We start from the raw sequence: 23,216 nt of genomic DNA, 5'->3' as shown, positions 1-23,216 counted from the left end.
GGTGAGTGCAGCGCCAGTGGCGGGAGCCTCTCCCGCCTCCACAGCAACTCTAAGGATGTCTGACTGACTGACATCTCCAAGGGCTCCTAGACTGTGAGAGGGCGCAGGCTGGGCTGAGGGCTCCCACACCCAGTGCATGAATTTCGTGCTCTGGGCCTCTAGTAATTACATAAAAAGTTAACATTGAAAAATAATAGGGGTCTGCTTATCTTCCTTTTTTTAAAAAAGAAAATATTTTTTTATTGGTTTTTATTAGAGGAAGGGAGGGGGAAGGGGAGAGAGATAGAAACATCAATGATAAGAATCATTGATCGGCTGCCTCCTGCACACCCCCCATTGTTGATTGAGCCCGAAACCCGGGCATGTGCCCCCAACCGATATCGAACCCGGGACCCTTCAGTCTGCAGGCCAACGCTCTAGCCACTGAGCCAAACCAGCCAGTGCACTGATCTTCCTTTTAATTCTGTAAACACACAATTACTAAAATCAAGTTAGGCATTTATTTCTTTTTTTTTTTTTTTTTAAATATATTTTATTGAGTTTTTACAGAGAGGAAGGGAGAGAGATAGAGTTAGAAACATCGATGAGAGAGAAACATTGATCAGCTGCCTCCTGCACACTCCCTACTGGGGATGTGCCCGCAACCCAGGTACATGCCCTTGACCGGAATCGAACCTGGGACCTTTCAGTCCGCAGGCTGATGCTCTATCCACCGAGCCAAACAGGTTTCGGCGGCATTTATTTCTTATTGGAGCAGAGTTAGCTTTGAAATTCTAGAAAAGTTAGGTGTGAGGCAGACTGAGTTTATCATTTACTATACTAAGTTGGTTGCTAGCTACAACCATGTGGAACTAATAGATCTCAAACCTCAAAAAGGCATAAACTTTAGTAACTGAAATGAAATCTGTTCTTCCTTAACTTTCTCTAGCAATTGTTTTTAATGTTAAATGTTTTCTTTAAGTATATACCACCTACAACATTCAGTCAATTTACTCTAAATATACTTTACAACTTACCCTAAGGAATGCAATCTTGTTTCTGACATCTGTCACAATGGCATTCCAACTGTCTACTGCAGCCTTTAACTGAAGTGATTCAGGGTTGCTGTTGTAGAAAGGAGACACAAGAGTAAGTTCTTTCTTTTTATATAAGAATTAGGTTTCCAAAAATTTCCTTTATGTTCTCTAGCATATATGTAAATAATGTAAAACAACAAAGTTATCTCTATCACCAACACTTACCTCAAATGGGCACAAAGTTGTATTAAAAATAAAAACATGGACTAGAGACATAGGTATTTTTTTTTCCCCAAGAGAAAATATAACTTCTTCAGCACAGCCAGGTGTGTTGTTTTTTTGTTTGTTTGTTTTCTAGAATGGCAATATTTTTTAGGACATATTATAAAACCTTTGCACAGGAATTCCTCTGCAAAGTGGGAAGGCAGAAATTGCCCTAACCATCTGATGTTGAGAATTCTCTCATCTTGAAAGCAGGTTTTGGACTGTCTCCACGTGAACCCTAACATCACAAGGCCATAGTAGGCTTACCAGGCTCTTTTGCAAATTAGAAAAAAATACTCCATATGGGAGGGCAAATGAGAAAGAAGTATCTCTTATGCAAGGATAAATTACATTGTTGCTTCTATGCAGTGCATAATTGCCCAAACACAGCAGTTCTACCAAACATACCCACCATATGACTTAAGTAGGAATAGCATTGTGGTGTTTAGAGTCTGCCATCTACAGAAAAGAGATTTCAAGAGACTGTTAAAATATCCCCAGCCTAGTATCACCCAGTACAACAATTTTAAAAGAACAGAACAAGCTGCTATTGGGATCATCTCACACACAGAGGCTTGATAATATTATCATTTACAGAGCATTTTTCTCCCTCTACCAAGCAGAGACTGATTACTTAAAGCAGTGCTTTCCTGACCTGACTGCACATCAGTATATCCTGGAAATCTTGTTAAGTCTCAGAGATTCTGATTCTTGGAAATAAAGAGTGATGACCATTAAAATATTTCTTTAGGGAGAAACCAAGATGGCGGCATAGGTAAACACTGGAGTTTGCTGCCTCGAACAACCACTTCAAAAATACAACTAAAAGACGGAACGGACATCATCCAGAACCACAGGAAGGCTGGCTGAGTGGAAATTCTACAACTAGAAGGAAAGAGAAAAGCATACCGAGACTCAGAGGAGGCGCAGTATGGAAGTAAAATACAAAGGTGCGGAGGTGCATGTGGAGCGGGCTGGCGGCTGAGGGCGCAGTTGTCGCTTTCAATCGGGAGGGAGTCTCAGGCTCTGAGCTCCAGTTCCGGGCGAGTCTCTAGGGACGCAGACTCATACGAGAGAAGCGGGACTGTCTGGCATCGGTTGGAACTCGAGGGCAGCTTTCTCTCAGAAGGGCTTGCAGCGATTACCGGGACACTGAGAAGCAGAGCCTCTGAGGGCAAGACTGAGAGCAGCCATAGCTGCTAGCCCCGCCCTGTTGATCCCATGGGACCCACCCTGCCCAAGCCCTGCAGGGAGACTTTTGCTGGATAGCCTCAGGCAAAGGCTAGATTAGCACCTCCCTAGAGATCCAGGAGCCAGGAAGCCCAGAGGTCAGTGGGACCATCCAGTTTGCAGCTCCGTGGAACCATAAAGGACACACTCAGGGGGCAGACTCAGTTAGCACCAAAGCCCCACTGAAGCAAGTCTTGCCCCAGAGGGGTGTCTCCAGCACAGAATTTCTCCCACTGCAGACACAGCTGATTCTCACAGCCAATTGGCCTGGAGGTCAATTCCTCCCAGTGATAACTACAACAATCAAGGCTTAACTACAATAAGACTGTGCACAAAGCCCACAAGGGGGTGCACCAAGAGTGTCCTCCTCAGGTAATTGGGGAGGCTGAACCACTGGGCCCTATAAGACACTCAGCACAGAAAACCACTGTATCAACACAGGGAAGCATAAAAAATGTGGAGACAAAGAAAAAGTACACAAATGACAGAAATGGAGGAAAGCAAACTACTGGATATATAGTTCAAAACCACACTTTTAAGGTTTTTCAAGAATTTTCTAGAAAATGCTGATAAACTTAATGAGACCCTCAAGAAATCTAATGAGACCCTCGAGGTTGTGATAAAGGACCAACTAGAAATTAACCATACACTGACTGAAATAAAGAATATTATACAGACCCCCAACAGCAGACTAGAGGATTGCAAGAATCAAGTCAAAGATTTGAAATACGAAGAAGCAAAAAACACCCAACCAGAAAAGCAAAATGAAAAAAGAATCCAAAAATACGAAGATAGTGTAAGGAGCCTCTGGGACAGCTTCAAGCGTACCAACATCTGAATTACAGGGGTGCCAGAAGATGAGAGAGCAAAATATTGAAAACCTATTTGAAGAAATAATGACAGAAAACTTCCCCTACCTGGTGAAAGAAATAGATTTACAAGTCCAGGAAGTGCAGAGAACCCCAAACAAAAGGTATCCAAAGAGGACCACACCAAGGGAGGTTGGCCAGCTGGGGAGGGACCATGGAGGGCTCCAGGACATGTCCAGCCAGTCTCGCTCAGTCCCGATTGGCTGGACACTAGCAGCAAGCTAACCTACCAGTTGGAGCGTCAGTGAATTAAGGAAGAGGGAAAAGTTACCTTGCTGCCATCTGAGTCACCCTGGTAAGATGACTGAGGCATTCCTTTTCAGTCTGCTCTAGATGAAGCAAACCAAAATCTCTACGACACTGTAAGAAATACACCTGCAGATTTTTGAGAGAAAGAAAAAGAAGTTAAAAGTGTCCTTGTAAATGAACACATTCTTTTCTCAATCATTTCATATAAATTTTAAGCTATTTTTCAATCTCTTCCAATAGCACCGAATTTCTTGACCATTGATGCTACATTATAAAAGCTTTTTGATCAATTCTGCAATTCTAATTTTTTATTCAATGGTTACTGGGTTTGTAACATTCTAGAAGATTAATTTCCAAACCTGCACATACACTGGAACCATCTCAAAAGTTTTCAAACCAACTTTAAAAAATGATGGCAGTCCCAGAGATTCTAATTTAATTTATACTAGATGTAGCCTGGGTATTGAGTTAAGAAAACTCCAAATAATCCATGCTGTTTGTTTTCTAACAGATGAAGGGGTAAGAAAATAAACAGACTCTATAGGACCATGCAGTGCAATGGGCCTTGGAGGTAATCTAGTCCAAACCCACATCAAGAATCCCTTCTGTACCATTATTGAAAATAGCTTATTATTCTCTTGGACAGCATCAAGTGTTTCTAAAATTAATGGAATTAGAAACTTCCTCACTTAAAACAGTGAAAAACAAATGCAAACTTGAGAACTTAAGGTATTCTGAGTTTTTTGTTTTTCATTAAAGCTAGCACTCCAACACTTTAACTCTTCAGATATCACTCCTCAATTGTTGACCTCTGGATTTCTAAGAACTCTGCTAAAGAACAGAGCTTGAGAGATCTGTAATGATTTTAATGTCAGTGAGCTTTCCAAAACTTGAATCTTATTATATATCAAGTTTGGTTATCTATAAACAAAAACTATACACATACAATCTTTTTTTTTTTTTTTTTTTTTTTTTTTTTTTGAGAGAACCTAGCTGTGAAGTTCTAAGCCAGTGGTTCTCAACCTTGGCTGCACATTAGAATCACCTGGGAATCTTTTTAAAATCCTGATTTCTGGGCCTCATCCTCCGGAAATTGTTTCTTTGTTATGGGGTGGGGCCACAACATTAGTAACAAAGAAACAGACTATCTAAATCAGTGGTTCTCAGCCTTGGCTGCACATTAGAATCACCTGGGAATCTTTTTAAATTCACCCCATAACAAAGAAACAATTTCCAGAGGATGAGGCCCAGAAATCAGGATTTTAAAAAGATTCCCAGGTGATTCTAATGTGCAGCCAAGGTTGAGAACCACTGTTCTAAGCTAACCTAGAAGAAACTGGGTAACTTTCTGGGTCCAGAATATAAGCTGGTTTTTTACATTGGAGTGTATGATGTGTATGTGCTTTTGACAAATTTATGTAAGAAGCAAAGAAGGGAGATTATGGCAGCAGTGAAATATTATTCTTCAAAATTTAGCTTGGTGACCTGGCTTCATGAAAATGTTCCCATGATGTCTGCATTTGCTATATATATTGAAGCAAACACATTTCTTGGAGTCATGTGAGAAAAACAACATAAGATCGTAACACTGTAGTAATCACATACAAAATGCCAATGAGTCAAAAAAAAACCCACAAAGGTTGGAGCTGATTTTTTTCAAGCTGATCCTAAAATGCCTTATTTCTCTTTATTTACGAAACAGTTTAAAAAAAACCCACCACATTCTTTACTACATTAGTACACAAGTAAACTTGCTTCCCTGACCCTCCCTCCCTCTCTCTCTCACCTCAGCTGTTAAAGCTCTACTAGTTTCTGCATTCAGTTTGCTTAAATATGTTTTAATTGTGGTTTCCATATTAAGCTTCTCCATTTCCCACTGAGATCTGAAATACGTGATCATTAAAGAGTCAGTAACATTGCAGCAAGAACAGACTTTTCTTATTCAAGAGGAAGAAAGGTAACAAGCTACTCAATGAATAGATAATGATTTCTGAAAAGTATACAGCATATAAAAGCAGGAGAAGACAATACTTAAGCCTTATTGTTATCCTTTACTAGAAGTCTTAAAGTTGTCAATATAGAGGTAATGATTTAAAACTTGGCTCTTGAGTTAAGTTGTCTGAGGATGAATCTCAGTTCCAGTTTATTAAATGTGAAACCCTGGGCAAGTTACTGACCTTCCTTGTACCTCAGTTTTCTCACATGTAAAAGTGAAGGAAACTGTATTACTTACCTCAAAGAGCTATAGTGAAAGTTAATTCAGATAATATACATAAAGCACTTTGTGTTTGGCACATAGTAAATAATGAATGTCAGGTATTATCATAATTAATAAATTTTACCTAAAGTTTCTTTATACAAGCCTTTTAATCCAAGTAATAGTAACTGCGGACGTTTTTATTATCCGTGTCATTAAAGCTAGGTCACTGCAACGAAAGTATTATTTTTTTAAAAAAAATATATATTTTATTGATTTTTTACAGAAAGGAAGGGAGAGGGATAGAGAGTTAGATACATCGAAACATCGATCAGCTGCCTCCTGCACACTCCCTACTGGGGATGTGCTGCAACCAAGGTACATGCCCTTGACTAGAATAGAACCTGGGACCCTTGAGTCCGCAGGCTGACGCTCTATCCACTGAGCCAAACCGGTTAGGGCACTGAATGAAAGTATTTTAATGTTATTACATTCAACGCCTCAGAATGAAAACAAATCCTACAGCTTAAGAGGAAGGGAGATGATGATAAGACATTATTTATCAAGGACATTATGGAAAATGGCTACCTGTAAGGTTTCTCTTTTTCTTATCTCATTTCACCTTGAGCTCCAGAACTCCAGAGCAATACAAACCACTATCTTAAATGGAAACAATTAATTGGAAATATAACATGGTAAAAGGGAACTTTCACCAGAGCTATCCTCAATATTTTATTATTATAAACATCTGGATACTTGAGTATCTGACAAACACTGAAGAGAAGCTTGATAAATAAATATATTATTAATACCATTAAGGTGAGAGTGTTTTGCGGGGGGGCGGTTAGTGGGGGGGGGGAATCATAAAATGTCCAAGAGAATTATTATACCATTGAATACTATAGAAAATTTGCCTACAAGAATAAGACAAAAAATAGATGAATTGGACTTCATCAAATTAAAAACTTTTGTACTTTAAAGGCCATCATCAAGAAAGTGAAAAGAGCCCTAGCCAATTTGGCTCAGTGGATAGAGCATTGGCCTGCAGACTGAAGGGTCTCGGGTTCAATTCTGATCAAGGGTATGTACCTTGGTTGCAGGTTCGATCCCCAGGCCCAGTCAGGGTGCATGCAGGAGGCAACAATCAATGTGCCTCTCTCACATGAGGTTTCTCTCTCTCTGTCTCTCTCCCTCCTTTCCACTCTCTAAAAATCAGTGGAAAAAATATTCTTGGGTGAGGATTAACAAAAACAAAAACAACAACAAAAGTGAAAAGACAACCAACAGAATGGAGGAAAATATTTGCAAATATCTGATAAGGGTTTTGTATGGAGAACATACAAAGAAAAATTAAAACTCTACAGTAAAAACACAAATAATTGAATTTTAAAAATGGTCAAAGGATATAAATAGATATTTCTCTAATTAGACAAACAAATGGCCAATAAGCACATAAAAAGATGCTCTACAAAATTAACCATTAGGAAAATGCAAAAGAAAGGAACAATGGTATACCACTTCACATCCATTGCAATTGGTAAAATAAAGACCGATAATCCAATAAGTATTGGTGAGGATATAGAGAAATCAGAACTATCATCCATTGTTGGTGAGATTGTAAAATGGTGACCTGATCTAGAAAATAGTTTGGCAAGGTCCTCAAAAAGTTAAACAGAGTTAACCACATGTCTTAAAAATTGCATTCTTACATATACTAGTACATCACCAAAAGAGAATTTAAAACATGCCCACATAAAAACTTGTACACAAATGTTCTAACAGAATTATTTATTATAGCCCAAAATGAAAACAAATGAAATTGCCATTACCTGATGAAAAGAAAAACAATTTGGTATATCCATACAATGGAATATTATTTTTCCACAAAAAGAATGAGTACAGATACATGCTCTAACACGAATGAACCTTGAAAAAAATTATGTTAAGTGAAAGAAGTTAATCACAAGAGACCACACATTAAATGGTTCCATTTATATGAAATGTCCAGAATAGGCAAATCCAGGGGCAAAAAATAGACTACTGGTTGCCAGAAGCTTGGGGGAAGAGAGAATGAGGAGTGACTTCTAATGAATCCAGGGTTTCTTTTCAGGGTGATAAAAATGTTCTGGAATTAGATAGTGGTGATGGTTGTACATTTCTGTGAATATATTAAAAACCAATGAATTATATATTTTAACAGTGTAAATTTTATGCGGTATGAATTAGATCTCAAAAAAGCTGTTATAAAAAAATTACCTGCAGGCAAATCTATGAATGAGAACAAAAGTTAAGTCAGTTTCATAAAGCAGTCACACCCAGTTGTATTGATTAGGGTAAAGAGATAAGAACTCAATAAGCTCTAGTCCCTGACAATAGCGTGATGTGAGACAATAATTTAGCTGATTTATTCTCTCAGCAGTTTTCTAGGGTCAGAGCTAAAGTGAACATAACCTCCGAATTTGTCTAGGACACTTCTAGTTTATACCTGTTGCCTCAGTTATTATGAATACTGCTCAATTTCAGGCTCATAGTGCCCCAGGTTGGATGATAAATTATATGGCTGTCCTAGCCAGAACATGCTGAGTGAAATACAAAGTTTCAGAGAGGGTGTACTCAACCAAAGCAACGGCTGTTTGTACCTTTTCATGGAAAGTTGCTCTTTAAGGTTCTTGATCTCATTATCTTTAGCATGGTTTTGACGCTGCAATCTAAGCAAAGAAAAAAGTAATAAAATGTTAGAAATTATCTGTCATTATAGATGAGGAAGGATTAAGTATGTCCATTTTGGGCCAAATTGTTGAGTCTGAAAATAACTAAACTCTGATACCAAGACCTTCTGAAATATATCTTATTTCTGATGTCTGATTTACTGACTTCACAAAGCAAGAACTAAGTTTAACTCTTTAGTTTTAACTAAGCTATAAATTAGAAAGCCAGCGACAAGAGTTATTTTATCTTGTATTCCCAGCTCAGTGATTCGGAAAAATGTCTTTAGTTCTTTGTACTTCAGTTTACCCGCTAGAAAACAGAGATGGTAACTTCTGATGTCCTAGGCCAGTGGTCGGCAAACTGCGGCTCGCAAGCCACATGCGGCTCTTTGTCCCCTTGAGTGTGGCTCTTCCACAAAATACCGACTTCTGCACATGGGCCACGAAGTTTCAATCGCACTGTACATGCGCGCCCGCACGTGATATTTTGTGGAAGAGCCACACTCAAGGGGCCAAAGAGCCGCATGTGGCTCGCAAGCCGCAGTTTGCTGACCACTGGCCTAGGCCTGTAGTGGGATTGAGAATTTAAAGTTCCTTAAAGAGATTATATCAAGTCATGCAAACTATTAAAGACTTATAGTCTGAAAGAAACCAGACCTTAAATATAGAAGTAATAAAGCTATGTTCAAATAAGAATTTTAATAAGGACTATGAATTAAAACTAGGAATCACTCATATAAACTAATCATGGGAAATCTGGATAAAAATTTTGTATAAATCAGAAAACATAATCTGTCATAGCTTAAAATTCATATGCAAGAAGCTATTAAGAAAAATGCAAAGTAATACTTTTTGGTTAACATATATTCACATCCTATTTTTTATGTTCCTCCCTTGTGCTGCTGCTGTATTCTCTTCACAACCAAGCTTTTATATTGCCCTGTTAATCTGCTTCAGTATGAAGAGATTTATAGCAAAAACATATTTCTTTTTTAAGTTTCTAATATGCAAGACATTTGAGATACATAGGAGTATTGGTTAATATAAATTATTGTAATAGTAAAACCTTAAAACAATGACTTTAAATGTTGGCTAGAATGCTAACTACTTGATTTCAGAGACTATCCACTCAACTTTACTCAAAGCTTCTTAGAAGGTGTATAGAACTTACAATCAATGTTCTATTGGACTGAAAATGTAATGAAAGAAACCAGATCTCTTTTTATACAAGAGATCATGTTCTGAAGTAAATAATAAGAAATACAAGCTTTGGCCCTGACCAGTTTGGCTCAGTGGATAGAGTGTCGGCCTGCGGACTGAAGGGTCCCGGGTTCGATTCTGATTAAGGGCATGTACCTTGGTTGCGGGCACATCCCCTGTAGGGGGTGTGCAGGAGGCAGCTGATTGATGTTTCTCTCTCATCAATGTTCCTAACTCTCTATTCCTCTCCCCTTCTCTCTATAAAAAATCAATAAAATATATATTTTTTAAAAAAAGAAAGAAATACAAGCTTTGTTATTGTAATATATAGGAGAATAGAGAGAGAGTTGGAAAGTAGTAAGATTTTTAAAACTGGCATCTTCCTTTCCTTTGATACATCCATATTTTACCCAGTTCCAGTTTACAGTGGGTGATAAGAGTTGACAGAGCTGCTAGGGAATACAGAAGACCTGGATTTGCAAGTAATAGAGGGTAAGGTATGCATAGTTCTTATCATAAAGCTTGGATATGAACCAGCTATATATGTTCAGGCAGTCATAACTTCAGTCCTATTTTTCTCATGAATTACACGATAGGGTAGAATTAGATTTTCTTTTCTAAAAGATCTAAAGTTCTCAAGCTTATTCTGGCTGGCTATTAAGTTGATTATATGGACTTTATTGACAGCAGTTTCTTAACATTTATTAAGTGCTTACTGTAATTTGTACAAAATGTCACTTTTCTGTAAAACTGTTAAAATTGCAATCATCATCAATAAATATTTATCAAACATTTACTGTAGTATTGGCATTGATTTAGGACAAAGAAAAAAAGTTTATTTTTTTTGCTTCCTACTAAACACCACATCCTAAGATGAAAGAAATCAACACTCTACAATTAAAGATTATTTATATTTTTATCACATACTCTTGAGATATGATCAAAGTTAAAAATAGGCTCAAAAGCTTATACGAGAACACACAGTGCTCATACTTTTTTTTTTTTGCCTAGATGCACTCTGTCTTTTCTCCCATCTCATCTTACCTAGCCTAGGTTCAACATTATGTCTTCAATGAAGTTCTTTCTTATCGGAACAAAATCCCTATAAAATATTGCTCCATTTGACAGCTATGTGCTTTTTAAAAATTTAAACTCTTTGATATAATCGTAGATCCACTTTCAGGTGTAAAAAATGATACAGTCAGAACCCAGGTACTCTTTACCCATCTTCCCTGCAATATCCTACAAAATGACAGTACAATAAGCAGGATGCTGACAGTGATCCAGTTCAAGATACTGAGTTTTATCACCACAAGGATTCCTCATTTTGCCTTTAGAGCCATATCCACTTCCTTTCCACTTCATCTCCTCCTTATAATCTTTAAACCACTTATCTGTTTTCCATTTTTATCATTTTTGAAATTTTGTCACTTAAAAAATGTAATAATAAAAATGGAATCATATAGTATATAAGCTTTGGGGTTTGGGATTTTTCACTCAGCAGAGTTCTCTGATGTCTATAGTATATGTAGAGATATCACTACTTCGTTCCTGATGGTGGTGTTTGTGTCTTCCCTTTTGGTCAGTTTGTTAGAGGTTTGCCAATTTTACTGATTTTTTCAAAGGAACAGCTTTGTTTCACAGATTTTTCTCTAGTTTTTTGTTTGTTTGTTTCTAATCTGTATTATTTCCCACTGCTTATTTTGGTTACTTTTCTTTTCTTTTTTTTGTGTTCTTGAGGTAGGAGCTTATATTATTCATTTGAGACTTCTTCTCAGAACTGCTTTAGCTGTATCCCACAGATTTTGACATATTGTATTTTCATGTTAGATCAGTTCAATGTATTTTATTTCCCTTGGAATAATTAGGTATGTTTAATATAAAGCATAAATAATTATGTAGTTTCCAAGTGTTTGGAAATTTTCCTGTTATCTTAGCATTATTGTTTTCTAGTTTGAGTCCATGTGATCTGAGTGTATGCTTTGCATAATTTCAATTATTTTAAATTTACTGGGGTTTGTTTTATGGTACAGGTTATCATCTATTTTGGTGTACTTCTTGTGGATACTGGAAAGCATAAGGATTCTGCTGTTATCTGGTGAATTGTTCTATAAATATTGATCAGATCCTGTTGGTTGATGGTATTGTAGAGGTGGTCTATATCCTTGTTGATTCTGTCTAGTAGTTCTATATATTGCTGAGTAGGGTGTTAAAATTGTACATTTTTCTATTTCTTTCAGTTCTATCAGGCTTTGCTCCATATATTTAAGGCACTGTTTTTGGTACATACAACTTCGTTTTGGTGCCTTCCTGGTGGATTGATCCTTTTATCATCAGTAATGTCCCTCTTTGTCTCCAGTAGTTTACTTTGCTCTGATGCTCATTTTATCATATTAATATATCTTAATACAGACACTTCTGTTTTTTGATTGTTTACATAATGTATCTTTTACCATCTTTATACTTTCAACCTACCTATGTTGAAACTGAAGTTTCTTGTAAATAGTGATTATTTTATCACATTTTTTGTTATATCTTTGAAATCCACTCTGCCAGTATCTATCTTTAAATTGGTGTATTTAGACCATTTACTGTTATATTTAAGGTAATTATTGATATGTTAGTGATTAGGTCTGCCATTTTGTTATTGGTTTTCCATTTGTTTCCTCTGTTTCTCTTTTCTTACCTTCTTTTGGGTTATGTGAACATTTTTAGGATTCCATCTCTGTGTAGCTTTCTTAGTTGTTGTACTAGGTATTATAATATGCACACATGGCTTACTGCTATTGATCTTTTCCTATTTCTAGCAAAGTGTAGAAGGGCCGATTTACACTGCTTTGATAGAGAGAGGCAAGAGCTCTGGCATCAACTAGGGAGACGGGGTAAAGGAGTGGAGGAGACTAACACGAGTGGTGGAGACTCAGCTTCCCATAGGGAAAGTAGGGATAAAACCTACCATTGACTAGTCCCACCTCAAATCAGTTTGTTAAGTCCACAGATGCTGGGTAGAGGTAGAGGCTTAGCTCATAGATGGACCACATTGATGCTATCCTGCGAGAGGAAATGAGCACTATCTGCTCCCTCCTGGTGGAGAATGCAAGATCAACCGCCTTGCTCAGTACTGCTACCCCAGCAGAGGAATCCGATTCCTGCCATCTGCTTTTGTCAAAGCATACCATCTTTTTCCAAGGAGTGGTGTGGGGCTGCTGGTGTTTGGCTGGAGTAGGTGGGTAGTGCCAAGAAGGTTTTTAGTTGTTATATTTTCCTTTACCTGTTCCTTTGGCTAGAGGGAACAGGTTTTCCTTGGAGTTTTCACCCTATGCCTATTGGCAGTTGGCAGTCTCTGCAGCACCTTGTCTAGGATATATGGGAGGCAATAAGGAAAATCACTGCTGTATCATTCCTCAAATCCAAGGTCTCCAGACTGTCTGCTTTCTTCTACCACCTCTCAGAGTCTTCCTCTTTATTTGTTCTTTTAGGACCAGGGTGTTTTAACTGTAAGATGGAGGACTTATAAGTAATGGAGCAACTACATCTTGGTGAAACTGAAAGTCCCTCTGTTATACGTAATTTTAATCCCCTATGTAACCTATACTCTCTACTAGCTAACAGTTAATGTCTAACACGTCTTGGTATCCTCTACATATGTCTTACATAATTCTTCTCACAGTTAGTACTTAAATGTTTGGTGAATGTTTAACACTGAATGCTTATTGAGTGAACATATATATATCCCCTAAAGTGATCTGTCTATAGTCTCAAGCATATAAGGGTGCCTAGGTCAGCTATCAGAGTTGAGAAGGGATATCCTCAAATTATGAAAGAGAGAGGAAATTCATCAGCATGCATGACATTACATTACTGATCTCTGGTATTATGTAACATATTTCTGGATTGGTCATTAATGATCTTCCAGGCTAAAAGACAAAGTTTTGAATCCTTCTTAAGTGACTGCAGTGCTTAGTTTGCCCATGCTATCTTAGTTTACTCACCTACTTGTGAACTTGAAGGATCTCTCTAAGTCCAGCAGGGACAGGCCTGAAAGTATTTTCTTATCTTTTTTTTTCCAGGGCATAAGTTTTTTTCTTTTTCTTTTTTTTTAATAATATTTATTTCTTGAAGTATTACAAAGAGTATTACATATGTCTCCGTTTTTCCCCCTCTTGACACTCCCCCGGCCCCCACCACCCAGTGTCTTGTGTCCACCGGTTATTCCTATATGCATGCATATAAGTCCTTCAGTTGATCTCTTAACGCCCCCCCCCCCCCCCCCCGCAAACTCTCCCCAGGCTTCCAAATGTAGTTTGACAGTCTGTTCAATGTTGCTCTGCCTCTGCATCTACCCCTGTTAATCAGTCTATACTGGTCCCCATTATCTGTCCCAACCTCACTGGAGCCATTCCAACCTCACCGGGGCTGTCTCGGCCTCACCGGGGATGTTTCAACCTCACCGGGGCTGTCCCGTCCTCACCGGGGCCCTCTCGGCATCACTGGGGCTGTTTCAACCTCACCGGGGCGTCCCGACCTCACCAGGGCCGTCTTGACCTCCCCGGGGCCATTCCGACCTCACCGGGGCCGTCCCGACCTCACCGGGGCCATTCTGGCCCCGGATGATGTCTCAACCTTACCGGGGCCATTCCAACCTCACCCGGGCCATTTCGGCCTCACCGGGGCCGTCCCGACCTCACCGCGGCTGTCCCGACCTCACTGGGGCCATCCCGACCTCACTGGGGCTGTCTCGACCTTTCCGGGGGCATCCCGACCTCACCAGGGCCGTCCCGGCCTCACTGGGGCTGTCTCGACCTCACCAGGGCCATTCTGGCCCCGGATGCCATCTCAAGCTTACCAGGGCCATTCCGACCTCACCCGGGCCGTCCCGACCTCACCGGGGCCGTTTAGACCTCACCGGGGCCGTCCTGACCTCACTGGGGCCATCCCAACCTCACCGGGGCAGTCTTGACCTCACTGGGGCTGTCTCGACCTTTCTGGGGGCATCCCGACCTCACCGGGGCCGTCCCGGCCTCACTGGGCCATCCCGACCTCACTGGAGCCGTCCCAACCTCACGGGGGCCGTCTCGACCTCACCGGTGCCGTCTCGACCTCACCGGGGCCATTCCGGCCCCAGGTGCCGTCTCAACCTCACTGGGGCCATTCCGACCTCACCCGGGCAGTTTTGGCCTCACCGGGGCCGTCCCAACCTCACCTGGGCTGTCCCGACCTCACCGGGGCAGTCTTGACCTCACCGGGCCGTCTCGACCTTTCCGGGGGCATCCCGACCTCACCAGGGCCGTCCTGACCTCATTGGGGCCGTTTTGGCCTCACCGGGGCCATCCCGACCTCACTAGGGCCGTCCTGACCTCACTGGGGCTGTATCAGCCTCACTGGGGCTGTCGCGACCTCACCAGGGCCGTCCCAGCCTCACTGGGGAAACACGAAGTTTGGCACTCTGTCCCCTGCTGGGCGGCTCCCCACCAGACAAAAACTCCAGGTGTTCCTGGTGGCTGAACATCCAGCACGCCTGCTCAGACTTCGCCCTCCACCAAGTGCACAGACTGCCCGTCTGCCGTCCCCCAGCGCCCCACGCGAGACTGGAACCGGTGGGTGTGTTTGTGCGCCTGCTGGTACAGCAGTTCCACATTGCCGGACCAGCCGGGCCCGGCCCCGGCCTGCCCCGAACCCAACTCCGCCCCCTGAGTGTGTCCCTCCTGGATGCAAGGAGCTGAAATCTGCAGCCTGCTGGGCTGGGCGCTGTACTTGGCGCCTCTGCGCATTCTACTCAGTCTCAATGCTCTTCTTTCTATGTGAGGAGTTGAAATCTGCAGTAGTTGGGTTGGGCTCTGTACTTGGTGTCTCTGCACATCCTACTCAGTCTCAATGCTCTTCTTTCTTTCCTTCCAGTTGTAGAGCTTCCACAGGGCCAGCTTTCCCATGGTTCTGAATGGTGGTTGTTTGTCTTATAGTTGGTAGTTTCAATGATGCTGTGGGAGGCAGCCCGCACAGGTCTACTCCCTACGCCGCCATCTTCGATCTCCTCAAAGCATTTTCAAATGATATTAAGTTGCCAAAGCTATGGCAATCAGTTCTTAAAAACATCTTCAGGATGGATGAGATGATATATAGGGAAAAATTTAAGACCTAAATTTCTGCCAAGTATTTCTTTAATTTTAAAATTAGTATTTTGGACTCCTCACTTTAAGATTATTTCCTAGAAATTACCTATTCTCCTTATTAGCAATCTAGGAACTGCAAAAGATTTCAAATTAGATTTCCTAGACTGGCCAGCATGACTCAGTGGTTGAGCAGTGACCTATGAACCAGGAGGTCACAGTTCAATTCCCGGTCAGGGCACATGCCCAGGTTGTGGGCTTGATCCCGGTGTGGGGCATGCAGAAAGCAGCCACTCCATGATTCTCTCTCATCAATGGTATTTCTATCTCTCTCCCTCTCCCTTCCCCTCTGAAATCAATAAGAATGTATTTAAAAATAAATTAGACTTCCTAGATGACTGGTATCTTGTGGTACTACTGCTCATTAAAATAATTAAATTATATTATTATTTAAACTAATACTCATCGGAGGCAGTGATTATTAGAATAAAATAAAGACACTTGTTTTTTCCTATTAAGTCAAAATTTTTAGTCTTAGGCATTTAATCCTTAAAGTTATAAGAGAAATGAAATTGGTGCAGTTGTGAAGAGTCTCCAGGTATTTAATCTATTTTAACTCTCTTGGTCTTGGAACACAAACACTCTGAGGGACCAACATAAAAAAACATACAACTGATTCCATGCTGTCTTTGAGGAATATATTTATCATATGTTATAAAGAAAAGGCCAGGCATTGATCACATTTTTATAAACTAAAATCATGATTTGAAAGTTAATTATCTTCCTCATGAAATTCTATTATCTTCACACTTGTTCATTTAATACATGAAAAGCTTGATGTATAGAGTGAGCAGTTGCTTATTTCTCCATTTAGTTGGCAAGGCAAAAATAGAAATGGTTTTTAAGCAAGTGCAGTCTGTGGTTGGCAGTTCCTGATATGCAGTCACATTGCCACCTAGTGGGCACCTATGATTATCTTTTAAAGACTGTTCACTATGGAGCAAACCCAAAATTTTGTTTTAAAAGGATTTGTACTTACTTGGAAACCTTATTGATTCCAAAAGCCACTTGTTGATTAAGAGATGCGATGATTTTATCTCTCTTTTTAATATGTAGATGGTTTTCTTGCAACCGAAATATCACTTTTTTCAACTGCTTCTCAAAGCCCTGCTCAAAGAAAAATACAATTTCAGTTAATTCTGCTCAAGTCACCAGACATTGAAAGAAAAAAAATTGTGTTCTTTAGAAAAGAAGATATCATTTAGGTGAACATTTGAATTACCTCCGACTTGCCTCAGATCTAATGGCAAAAGTACTTACTTCACACTGAGAGCGCAATTTATAAAGCTGCTGTTGTCGAGCAAGCTTTTCCTTCACAGTTTCTCCATATTCTGCAGATATCTTACTGGCTGAGCCCTATTGAGCGAATGGAATATGCATGCTTTATTTTCTGCTTTTAAAAAAGCATTAATATTTTAGTTATTTAAAGGGGATTTAAAGTTTTCATCTATCACCTATTCATGCTGTATAGGTATCAATGCAAACATCCCTTATGATCAGTTTAGATAAACACAATCTCTCCCTCATTACAGCATTCACTAAATAATACCAGTTACTTATCTACTGATGCTACAATTTGATAAAATTTCCTGGCATGCTTACCACTTTTTAGGCTTTTTTTTTTTGGGGGGGGGGGGCGGTTAATGCTTTTACTGTCCAAAAAACAAGAACACTTTATGAGGTAGGCAATGGATACTTCCATTTTGTAGATGATAAAATAGAGTAACTTGCCCAAGGTCACACATACAGGCAGTGGAGGCACCTTAATTACCCAAACACTTAATATTATTACATGACAAACCTTAGTTTAATGTTCAAATTTTCCACTATATTACAAACACTCTAATCATAGGCCCATGTCATAGTATAACTCTTGAGACAAAGCAGATGCTAAGTGATTTTTGAGTAAAAGCATGAATTTATTTTCAAAAGGTGTATGACATTTTATTCTATTTGCAAGTTCTCATAGTTTGCATGGCTATTAAATGAAAACCAAAGGCCCCACATTTAAATTATAGTGTCACATACAAAGCTGAGAATATTTCATTTCACTGGAAATATACACATCATATAATATTATAATTGGAAAGAAGAAAAAAGGTGTGACAATTATATGAACACTAGAGGCCCCGTGCACAAAATTCTTGCACTCTGGGGGGTGTGGGGGGGGTGTCCCTCAGCCCGACCTGCGCCCTCTTGTAGTCCGGGACCCCTTGGAGGATGTCAGCCTGCCAGGGATTGGGCCTAAGCCAGCAGTCAGACATCCCTCTTGCAGTCTGAGGCTCTTGCAGTCCAGGAACCTTCACTCCTTACCACCTGTCTGCAGCAGAGGTGGGAGAGGCTCCCGCCACTGCTGCTGCGCTCATAAGCCGTGAGCCTGGCTTCTGGCTGAGTGGAGCTCCCCTGGTGGGAGCGCAGTGACCACCAGGGGGCAGCTCCTGCGATGAGCATCTGCCCCCTGGTGGTCAGTGTACATCATAGCAACTGGTCGTTCCACTGTTCGGTCAATTTGCATATTAGGGTTTTTATTACCTAGGATTGAACTATCAGCCAGGAAATCATTTGTGCTAACTGTACCCTTAAACCCGTGGTTGGCAAACTGCGACTCGCGAGCCACATGCGGCTCTTTGGCCCCTTGAGTGTGGCTCTTCCATAAAATACCACGTGCGGGCACGCACGTACAGTGCAATTGAAACTTCGTGGCCCATCCACAGTAGTTGGTATTTTGTGGAAGAGCCGGTATTTTGTGGAAGAGCCACCCTCAAGGGGCCAAAGAGCCGCATGTGGCTCGTGAGCCACAGTTTGCCGAGCCGCAATTTGCCGACCACTGCCTTAGACAATCAATATTGTCAACATAATACGTATCATTATATTTAAACCATGGATCAGGTTATCATAAAATTTATCTCAGTATAGAATTCTCATGGGTATGTAAATCAAGGCATTTCTTTAAAAAAAAAAAAAAACCTTTCATATGCTTTGTCAGATTAAGTGCTGTGTAAAGTACTTAAATCATATTCATATGCACATTCACATATAGGTATCTCATCCCCAGCAATGAGATTACTATCAGGAAAGGAACCAAAGAAAAGATTGTTATACACTGACATTTCATGGTAACAACAAGGTTTAACTAAAAAAACAATGAAAGTAGCTTTGTTTTGCAAAACTATTTTTCTCATAATGAGATTATGCCAGTTTCGCCCCTTCTTCTGAGGTAGCTGAAACCCCTTTGCAAGAAATACAGTTGTACTCAACTCTGACAATAATTAAAACCAAGAAATGGCTTGAGGGATAAAATGAAAGTTTCTAGTTCCTCAACTTTTTTCCTTTCTCATCCCTCTGCCCCACCCTTCCTGTTTTGTTTTGTGTTGTGCGTTGTTTTTCTCCTCACAAACACAAGAATAAACCACTAGGCTAACATGCTGTTCAAAGAGTCATGGGGCGAACAAAGTTTACAATTATTTCTGGAAGAAGGAAGGCAGAGCGCTCCTCTCTCCAATCAGGCTTACCTGCTCTATCATGTCCAGAATATGCAATTCATCCAGGCTATAGAACTTTCCTTCAGTTGTGGAATCTTCTTGAATACCACTTATATCTACTGGGTGTAGATTTGCTTGCTCTTTCTTCAAATGCTCTTCCTTTCCTACCATATTTGGTCTACAATAGTGATAAAATCAATGTGATCTTTTAGAATTGTATGGAGTTTTTCATCTAAACCATTGTTTTCTAAATTAATATTGCACTGGTCTCATGAGATGCTCAGCATCAGAAGGGTTTATGGTCTAAATTTTAGACAGTGCTCAGACTGCATTTTCCTGGAAAATCACAATAAATTTTAGCTTATTTGAAGTAGCACTCATCCCAGTGTTTTCAAGAACTACAAGATCATGAAGTTCGTTTTCTAAATTGTAATTATTAACATCAATTACTTTGGAAAATATTGACAAGCATTTCCACATCTACTATAATATTTTATCACAAAATTTTTGACAGGTAGGTTGGTTTAATCAACTTCAGCACTTAGGTTCAGTATACATTTAAATAGAAGGCTGCAAACAGCAACATAAAGTAGATTTTTAAATGCATGTTTCTTTTATGACAGGACCTTAAAAAACTGTAGTAATACACGGATTTCAGTACTAGGAACCACTGCGAAAAAAATAAAAATATTGCATGTACAATGGCAATTAAACCATTATTATACCTACAGAGGCCTGGTGCATGAATTCGTGCACCAGTGGGGTCCCCTGGCCTGGCCTGTGGGATCGGGCCGAAACTGGCTCTCCGACATCCCCAGAGGGGTCCCGGATTGCGAGAGGGCGCGCGCTAGGCTGAAGGACCCCACCAGTGCACAATCTGGGCTGGGGAGGAACGTGGGAGGTTGGCCAGCGAGAGAGGGACCATAGGAGGGCTCCAGGGCATGTCCAACCCATTTCACTCAGTCCTGGACCCCAGCAGCAAGCTAACCTACCAGTCAGAGCGTCTGCCCCCTCGTAGTCAGTGCACATCATAGCGAGCGGTTGAGCGGCCTTAGCATATCATTAACATATTACGCTTTGATTGGTTGAACAGAAGACCGGACACTTAGCATATGAGGCTTTTATTATATAGGGTGTCTAAAGGGTCAATGCATATTACTATCCTTTCAGTTGGCTACTATTTAGTAGCTATAAATTTCCTTCCTAATCTCATTGAACGGTAACAAAAAAATAATACTTATAAATAGTACTTTTACCATGATATAAATGACTTGATTTTCTCAGTGAATAGGAAAAAGAAAGGTAACTCTAAGATGCATTATTATTTCTTTTAGGCCACTGAGATCTAAGAAAATTGAAACCTAATGCATGTAGAATAACTTGTAAGACACTAGAAAACACTCATTAGGTATCACTTAAGTATTTGAGAATGATTCAAACATTTTGGAAAGTTCAATGAAATCAACTGTTTGTATACCAATGGATCCCAAACAAAACTGATTTTCTAAATTACCTGAAAAATTTTTTTTAATTTACATTGTTCCAGGTACCCTAAAACTGTAAAAATATATACACATTTTATTTTTGAAAAGTCCTAAATTTTTAAAGTATGATTAACAGCATTGTGAAAATATAGGAAAATGTTCATAGTACTAAGAGATGCAAACTGAAACACGCAGAGGTAAAATTACATAAACTTAGGGATTGAAAACCCATCAACAAAGAACAAAATGTTAAGGAAAGAATGAAACAAATGTGGAAAATAGTAGTAACTGTTAAATTGAGAAGATAGGTAGATGAACTAATGTAGACATATTATTTTCTTTACTTTTCTGTGTATTTGAACATTTTTATTAAAAAGCTCCCTGGGTGATTTGATGATCATACAGGTTTAGGCCTACACTGTAGGCAAAATAAGCAAAATGACTGATGATATTATTCTATTCTTTAGTAAGTTATTTTCATGACATTTACACACAGCCTGAAAATTAAAGAAAAAAAACCCTATTATTCTATGGCAGTAATTTCAGCCTTTTTCATCTCATGGCACACATAAAAATTACTAAAATCTGCAGCACACCAAAAATATATTTGTTGCCAATCTGACAAAAAACTTGGTATAATATTTACTCATTCACACCAATGGTTACTGTTGTGTTGGTTGTTGTTATTTTTTTAATATGACAGTCTAAGGGAAAAGAGGTCAGTGCTCTTGACTAAATAGTCAAATATTGCATATTTTTAAAAATTCTTGCAGCACACCAGTTGAAAATCATTGCTATAAGGGCTTTCTCTATTGTTGATGGAGAAAGTGAAAATCCACCTTGGATGATGAACTATTTAGTTATTAAGTGGATCATATCAATTAACAATGAGAAAATATCAACTACAAGTGATGGCTTGAAAGTTGACAAAATATGTATGTACCTGTTAGCATTTTAAAGATAACATGTTCTCACAATGAGTTCTGCAAAGGTCCCAATTTCAGGGAAGAAACTTTTTGGAGAGTATAATGATCTCTTCATTGGATTGTCCCCCCCACTTCCTTCCTCTGCTACACTGTCATCAGTCTAATGGCTGTACAATATAGCTCACAATAATCTTTAGATACGAAAAGGTTTCTAGTAAAGATTCAAAATTTACTGTTAATAATCAAGATTTAAAAAACACACACCAAACCTAAGGTTAATTAAACAAACTAAATTAAAGCAAATAAAAAGAAACTCATGCTAAAATAATCAGTGGGACAAACAATATTCTGTTCTTTAGAGTTAAGTTTTATTTACTAAATAAATATTATTTAGTAAAGTCTTGGGTTGTGGTTAGCAAATCTAGGCTATATTTTAGAAGATTTTATGCTGGCCCTAACAGGTTTGGCTCAGTGGATAGAGCGTTGGCCTGCAGACTGAAAGGTCCCAGGTTCAATTCTGGTCAAGGGCATGTACCTTGGTTGCAGGCACATCTCCAGTAGGAGGTGTGCAGGAGGCAGCTGGTCGATGTTTCTCTCTCATTGATGTTTCTAACTCTCTATCCCTCTCACTTCCTCTCTGTAAAAAATCAATAAAATATATTTAATAAAAAAAAAAGATTTTATGCTGGACCCAAATTAGTTCTCAAGTCAAGCTGTTAGCAATGGATGACTCCTGAGTAGCCTCATACAAAAATGACAAGAGATTCTATTCTACCAAAGTAAATGATGTTGATTTTTTTCACTTTCTGTAAATGGTGACAACTTATTAAGGAACTGTCCTTTCTTCTCTTACTGAGAACACTTCCCAAGGCAAGCTGTGTCATACTGGCAAAGCACATTTTGAAATTACTAAGAAACATTTAAAAATTAAATAAACTAATACTTACACTTGTTCTTCTTTTGATTCCTTATTCTGAAAAACAGCATCAAGAATTAGTAATTTATATCAACTATTCAATACAGAAGAGTGATCTGGCTACATTTAAGACAGTATTTCTCAAACTTTTTTGACCACAACCATTCTAAGAAATATATTTTACCTAATGATGTAAATGCACTTATTTAAGTGTCTTTACACATAATTAAAAAACAAATATAAGTTCCATGAAGTAAACCTCATCCATATTATGTGTTATGAACTGCATATTTGTATTCCCTCCCCAAATTCATACACTGAAACGCTAACCCCCGATGAGATTGTAACTGGAGGTAGGCCCATTGGGAGGTAATTAGGTTAAAATGATGTTGTGGAGTCCTCATAATGGAATTAGTACAATTATGAAAAGAGATCAGAGAGCTACTCTTTTTTTCTCTCTGCCATGTGTTCACAGAACAAGAAGATAGCTGTCTGCAAACTAAGAAGA

General features: G+C 39.3%; 1 protein-coding gene across 17 annotated transcripts in view; it reads right to left on the bottom strand.

The window, feature by feature from the left end:
• DZIP3 (DAZ interacting zinc finger protein 3) overlaps positions 1-23,216 on the bottom strand; it is a 144,502-nt gene that overhangs the window by 35,672 nt on the left and 85,614 nt on the right. For 15 of the 17 annotated variants that reach the window (XR_004974084.1, XR_004974085.1, XR_004974086.1 and 12 more), the window contains 8 exons: positions 22,740-22,765; positions 19,413-19,560; positions 17,161-17,256; positions 16,880-17,007; positions 8,465-8,533; positions 5,415-5,511; positions 3,651-3,754; positions 1,017-1,104 (listed from right to left, as the gene is read on the bottom strand). Coding sequence is in view for 14 of the 17 variants with exons in the window: in XM_036350078.1 (XP_036205971.1) it covers positions 1,017-1,104; positions 3,651-3,754; positions 5,415-5,511; positions 8,465-8,533; positions 16,880-17,007; positions 17,161-17,256; positions 19,413-19,560; positions 22,740-22,765 (756 nt within the window). In the remaining 3 variants the exon portion in view is untranslated. Of the gene's footprint in view, positions 1-1,016; positions 1,105-3,650; positions 3,755-5,414; positions 5,512-7,654; positions 7,752-8,464; positions 8,534-16,879; positions 17,008-17,160; positions 17,257-19,412; positions 19,561-22,739; positions 22,766-23,216 lie in introns of all 17 variants that reach the window. The other 2 variants (XM_036350074.1, XM_036350079.1) reach the window with 2 other exon arrangements.

Source organism: Myotis myotis, unplaced genomic scaffold (genome assembly GCF_014108235.1).
Source record: "Myotis myotis isolate mMyoMyo1 unplaced genomic scaffold, mMyoMyo1.p scaffold_m19_p_2, whole genome shotgun sequence".
Lineage (NCBI taxonomy): Eukaryota > Metazoa > Chordata > Mammalia > Chiroptera > Vespertilionidae > Myotis > Myotis myotis.
The sequence above is the reverse complement of the archived record's forward strand: the minus strand, read 5'-3'. Positions and strand labels throughout refer to the sequence as shown.